This window comes from Tursiops truncatus, chromosome 21 (assembly GCF_011762595.2).
Source record: "Tursiops truncatus isolate mTurTru1 chromosome 21, mTurTru1.mat.Y, whole genome shotgun sequence".
Classification (NCBI taxonomy): domain Eukaryota; kingdom Metazoa; phylum Chordata; class Mammalia; order Artiodactyla; family Delphinidae; genus Tursiops; species Tursiops truncatus.
The window spans coordinates 10,403,902-10,410,373 of NC_047054.1; the positions used below are offsets into that span (position 1 = coordinate 10,403,902).

Below are 6,472 nucleotides of genomic sequence, written 5' to 3' on the forward strand. Positions count from 1 at the left end.
ATGATATCAAGGAGAAATGTCAGAGGACATAAAAAAGGAGACTGAAAGCTAAAACGTGGCGTCAGAAACGTTCTGAATCATGGAAACCTCGGGGTCACATGGATTACGGAGCAAAGTTAAGTCCTCAGGATTTCATGAAATTATAGCACAGGGCCAAAATAGATGCTCAATGCAGAAAAATCTGTTTGAATACTTGAAAAAAGTAAAATTATTCTAAGATATTTTGTTAACTTCCATACATTCTGTCTCAGAAAGCACCAAAAGAAATGGTCTAACGCAGTTTAGAAAACGTCTATCCAACTGGCCGGATATTCGTGACTATTTCACGTTGCAAAGATTGAAGGCCCGTCAAAAAGAAGCTTCCAGGCTTTGGCGAGAACACGAAGCAGAGCGTCAATCACGGTGGAAACGGCGCTGCTGGCCGTCTGGAACGTGTGCTGGCCTTTATCTCCTCATGTCTACAGTGGGTCCCCCACTAACAGATGGCTGCCAGGAGGGGCGCCCGGAGAACTGGGCCCCCTTAGCCCCAAATACGCCAGCTCTTTCTCCCGACTGCTCATCTCTCTGTTGTTGAGGGTTTCACTTCTCACCAAACAGAACTGATCCTAACATTCTTGCTGCAGTGGCCCATCCTGAGCCTCTAAGCTGGACACATGCACTGCCCAGCTCACTGCCCTGCTCAGCCATCTTCCCAGCAGATGCCACCTGACAGGCCCCACAGGGGAGGGGGGCAATGCCCATCACAACTCCCCCATGAATTTCACTCCCTTCAGACTGCTGGCCTGCCTGTATGGGGGCTTAAGCCTGTTCCCCCAACCCTGCCCCTGGACCCTGCCCCCCCGACACTGCCCCTGGACCCTGTGCCCCTGGACCCTGCCCCCTGGACCCTGCCCCCTGGACCCTGCCGCCCCCCGACCCTGCCCCTGGACCCTGCCCCCCCTGGACCCTGCCCCCCCGATCCTGCCCCTGGACCCTGCCCCCCCGACCCTGCCCCCCCGGACCCTGCCCCCCGGACCCTGCCCCCCCCGGACCCTGCCCCCCCTGGACCCTGCCCCTGGACCCTGCCCCCCGGACCCTGCCCCCCCCGACCCTGCCCCCCCGGACCCTGCCCCCCCTGGACCCTGCCCCTGGACCCTGCCCCACTGGACCCTGCCCCCCCGACCCTGCCCCCCCTGGACCCTGCCCCTGGACCCTGCCCCCCCGGACCCTGCCCCCCCTGGACCCTGCCCCCTGGACCCTGCCCCTGGACCCTGCCCCCCCTGGACCCTGCCCCTGGACCCTGCCCCCTGGACCCTGCCCCCCCGGACCCTGCCCCCCCTGGACCCTGCCCCCCCCGACCCTGCCCCCCCTGGACCCTGCCCCTGGACCCTGCCCCCCCAGACCCTGCCCCCCCGACCCTGCCCCCCCTGGACCCTGCCCCTGGACCCTGCCCCCCCGGACCCTGCCCCCCCTGGACCCTGCCCCCTGGACCCTGCCCCTGGACCCTGCCCCCCCTGGACCCTGCCCCTGGACCCTGCCCCCTGGACCCTGCCCCCCCGGACCCTGCCCCCCCCGACCCTGCCCCCCCGGACCCTGCCCCTGGAGCACAACCATCCTGTGAGGCAGCTGCTCCCCTGAGGCAGGCACGTCCTAGAGGAGCTCAGTAAATAACTCACCCAAGAGAAACCACAGAGCAGGATTTTAAACACCAGCTTCCTGTCTGGCTTCCTGTCCATGTTCTCAGCTGCTCCAAAGGGCAATCAGAATTTTCTCAGCCCTCTCAAACAATTCCACATTTTAGGCAATGAAGCAGCACCTCGAATGGTAAGCAAACCCTGCATATGAGAAACGAGAACCGTAGACCCGGACAACTCCATTAGGCCATCAGCCCCATCGCTGGCCCTCCCTTTCAAGCCCCGGAAATGTGAGTACCACAAAGGAGGTACACTTGGAGAAATGTGCTTTGTCCTTCTCTCTCTCTTCAGAATGTCTTTCTTCCTAGACATGTGTGTCTGTGTGTTCCATATTTGGATTATACGGGAGAATGGTTTAAACCTCAAGAAAAGCACATGCCTAGATGAGAACTTTCTGAAAATGTTCATCGTACGAGTGTGACCTTGTTCAGAGAGATGAAACCACCCCCTTTTTAAAATACCTGTGTTCAAGAAAAAAGACTACAGAATGGAGAATTTCATCAGAGAACTGGAGTTTATTTTTTTAATAACATATTTTTTTGGTAATTTATCCTTTGCTCTTTTTTTTTAATTAATTTATTTCTTTTATTTATTTATTTTTGGCTGCGTTGGGTCTTCGTTGCTGCGGGCGGGCTTTCTCTAGCTGTGGCGAGCGGGGGCTACTCTTCGTTGTGGTGCGCGGGCTTCTCATCGCGGTGGCTTCTCTTGCTGCGGAGCACGGGCTCTAGGCACGCGGGTTTCTGTTGCTGTGGCTCGCGAGCTCTAGACACAGGCTCAGTAGCTGTGGCTTATGGGCTCTAGAGCGCAGGCTCAGTAGTTGTGGCGCACGGGCTTAGTTGCTCCGCAGCATGTGGGAACTTCCCAGACCAGGGCTCGAACCCGTGTCCCCTGCATTGGCAGGTGGATTCTTAACCACTGTGCCACCAGGGAAGCCCTACTCTTTTTTTTTTTTTTTTAAACAGACTTTTTTAGAGCCGTTTTAGGTTCACAGCAAAATGGAGTGGAAAGTATGGTGGTTTCCATCTACTCTGGTCCCCCCACATACACACCCGCCCCCATGACCAACACTCCACAACAGGGGTGCCTTTGTCACAATTATCACTCCAAGTCCTCTTACATTCGGGGTCCCTCTTGGTGTACTTTCTATGGGTTTTGGCAAATGTATGACATTTATTCACATTACAGTAACATATAGAGTAGATTCATCGACTAAAAATCTTCTGTGCTCTATTCATCCCTCCCCCCAACCCCTGGCAACCACTGATCTTTATACTATCTCTATAGTTTTGCCTTTTCCAGAATGTCACACAGTTTGTGGACTTTTCAGGTTGGCTTCTTTCACTCAGTGATATGCATTTGAGGTTCCTCCATGATTTTTCATGGCTTGAAGGTTTACTTCTTCTCAGTGCTGAATAATATTCCATTGTCTGGATACACCACAGTTTATTTTATCCATTCACCTACTGAAGGACATCTTGGTTGCTTCCAAGTCTTAACAATTATGAATAAAGCTGCCATAAACTTCCCTGTGCAAACGTTTATGTGAACATGAATTTTAACTCGTGAAACTTGTTTTCATGAGTTTTCCAACTCATCCAGCACCATCGCTGGATCACAGGGTACGAGTATGTTTAGTTTTGTGAGAAACTGCCCAACTGACTTCCAAAGTAGCTGTATTCCCACCTCTGCATCCCCGCCAGCAGTGATGAGAGTTCCCGTTGCTCCGACCCTCACCAGCATTTGATGGTGTCAGTGCTCTGGATTTTGGCCCTTCTAATAGGTGTGTAGTGGTATCTCCTTGTTTTAATTTGCACTTCCCTGATGACACGTGATGCGGAGTATCCTCTCATATGCTACTTGCCATCTTTGTATCTTCTTTGGTGAAGTGTCTGTTCAAGTCTTTTGCCCAGTTTTTAATCAGGTTTTTCATTTTCTTTTGTTGATTTTTAATAGCCCTTTGTATATTTTGGATGAGTCCTTTATCAGATATGTCTTTGGCAAATCCTGCTCCCAGTCTGTGACTTGTCTGTTCATTGTCTTGACAGTGTTCTGCACAGAGCAGACATTTTTAATTTTCACCAAGTCCCACTGATCAATTATTTCTTTCATGAATCGTGTCTTTGGTGCTGTACCTAAAAAGTCATCGCCATGCTCAAAGTCATCTAGACTTTTCTCTTAGAATTTATTGTTTAAAAAGAATAAAACGAAAATTCTAGAACTGAAAAATCCAACTATAGAAATTAAGAACTTAATAAACATTTTTAACAACACTCCCTTTCTCTCCTCTGCTCCTAAGGCCAATACGCCCCCCTGTGCTGTGGACCCCATCCCTCTCGTGTGGAATAATCCCCAGAGCTCATAGAGGGTCAGGAACACTTTGTGAGCCCATCAGCCAGAAAGGAAAAGCTCACAGTTCACGGGACATGTGAAGAGGTCCTCAACAGGGCACAGACTAAGCAACACATCAAATTACCCTAAGGTAAGGCTGCTCTCACATCTCTATAAGCTCAAGAAGGAGAGAATGCATTGAACATGCTAAATAAAAACACAGACGGTATTGAGAAGATCCAAGTGAAACTTTTAGAAAATTCCACGTCTGAGGTTTTTCAGGTACTGATGGGATTGACGGCACATTACTTCAGAAACAAATATCGCTGAATACTGAGGATGCAACAACAGAACATATACAAGATAAAATACACAGAGAAAAAAGATGGGAAAAAATAAAAAGAGCCTCAGAGAGCTGCAGGACATCTTGAGGCAGGTAATTACACACATGGAATTCGGGTCCCCAAGGGATCGGGCTGGACAGAAGAAAATATTTGAAGAAATAACTTGCAAAATGTTCCTAAAACTATAAACGCACAGACACAAGAAGCTCAAAAAACATCAACTTCAAGAAACATGGATGAAACTATGCAAGTCATATCGGTATCCAAGCACTTAAAGTCAGTGATTAAGAGGAAAGCTTAAAAGCAAAAAGAGGAACGAGACATTTTCTGCAGAGGAATGAGGCTAGGAAGGAGTTTTCACGGAAACAATGCAAAGGACGGTATTCAGCCAAAAGAAGGAAAAAACCTTTCAGAAACGAAGGTGACCCCCGCCCATGCACACACACAGCCAGGGTGCTGTGAGTGGGAACCCCAGGAGACACCCCTGCCTCATACCCAGGGTGTCGGCCGAGGCCCGGGGGGCGCCTGGTCTCACCCTCCCGTCTGCTCAGGGTGTCCACGCTGTCGCCCCGCAGCCGCGTCACTACCCGAACGTCCTTCCAGCGTCCTCCGGCCGTGGGAACAGGGCCCCCAGCCCCACACGCGCTCCAGCTGCAGCCTCGCCCTCCTGGCCTGGCTCCCAACCTGCACATGCTCGCATTCCCCGTTTATCCCCTTTCCATTCGTCCTTTGGCCTCTTCCAATCCACCTTCTGTTCCCATCACATCACTCACCAAAATAGCTCTGTCACCCACGACCCCGTGTCACCACCTCCAAGGGACGTGTCTGCTCTCAGGTTCCTCAACCTCCGGCCACCGTCTGACCCCTACGGCCACCTCCCTCCCAAGACATGCGATCCCACCGTGAGATGTCAAAGCTGCCCCAGGGCACTGCTCACGGCCCCTTCTCTTCCCAACTGGGCCCCGTCCCCTTACCCTTCGGAGGCTCCACCTGGAAGCAGGTGCCTCCCCGGGCGGGGGGCGCCCAGAGTCTGTGTCCAGCTGCCCTCGCTCCCCCATCGGAAGCGTAGATGGAACCTTACACTCAACAAGGCGAAGACTGAACTCGGGCCCCCTCCTGCTGCCCCGTCTCCGTGTCCAGCGGTCCCCACCCCACGAGCAGCACGAGGCAGGGAGCACGGGCGCCTCCCCCAGGCCCTTCTGAGCCTGCACAGTCTTTCTCCTGGACACCCTCAGTCCCGCCACCTCGGACCCCCTCCAGGGCCATCGCCCCAGGCCAAGTTGGGACCGGCTCCTGCTGAACTGCGACAGCCTCTCTCCGCGCCCATCCTGGCTCCTCTGACGCGTACTCTCCAGACCACGACCAAATAAATGTCTCAAAAGGCAAATCGGAGCAGTCACCCCACGCCCCTCAGAGCCCTTATGTCTTAATCTAAAGACCAGCACCTTGACGTCTGAGCCCCGCCCACAGGGTCCTGGCTGGAAGGCTCCAGGTTGGTTGCACGGCCTCCCTCTTTCCGCTCAGGTAACCCCTGTTCAGACCTCATCTCAAGCACCCATTTTTCAGGCGCCTTTTCCGAGCCCAGTCTGAGTGGGGTTCCTCCGTTACGTCCTCCCCAGGGCCCTCGCTGCGACTGGTACCCGCGCATGCGCACTGACTCGGGCGCCGCTCTGGCTCGCCCATCTCACCGGCAGGGCTCTGAGCACCGAGCGCTCTGCTGGCCACGAAAATACAGGGGCTCAGCTCCAAACCCACTCAAAAAACACTCTCAACAAAGAAGAGCTTCCTATTGAATACACCAAACTAGTTAACGTGCCTCCTTCACTGTGAGCAAGAAACTGTGTGGTGACCCGACCAGTGTGCTCGTCCCAACATCAAAGCAACCGGTGGCCTGGAGCATTTCTCAGCGTCTCTGTAATGGAGCCCGAAGTTTTTCCACCTTTTGTAAATCAAAACTAATCCTAGGAAACCTGGCCCCAGCTCTCGGCCTTGTACCTTGCAGGTATCATGTGCGCATTCTCTTCCGTGTCACCTCCGTCGCACTCCTCACCGAGATGGGGGTGCCGGGAGCCCCCAGGGCCATGGGTGACGTGCAGCCCAGCTCACCCGGGGTCAGATGTCTCCCAA

The 6,472-nt window shown here is 53.4% G+C and overlaps 1 protein-coding gene across 1 annotated transcript; it reads left to right on the forward strand.

Moving 5' to 3' along the window:
• Positions 1–1,764: 1,764 nt before the first annotated feature.
• LOC141277460 (uncharacterized) lies at positions 1,765–6,171 on the forward strand. The gene is made up of 2 exons (XM_073798529.1): positions 1,765–1,903; positions 3,970–6,171. The coding sequence occupies exon 2, from the start codon at positions 4,780–4,782 to the stop codon at positions 5,713–5,715; it is 936 nt and encodes a 311-aa protein (XP_073654630.1). The 5' UTR covers positions 1,765–1,903; positions 3,970–4,779; the 3' UTR covers positions 5,716–6,171.
• Positions 6,172–6,472: the final 301 nt, after the last annotated feature.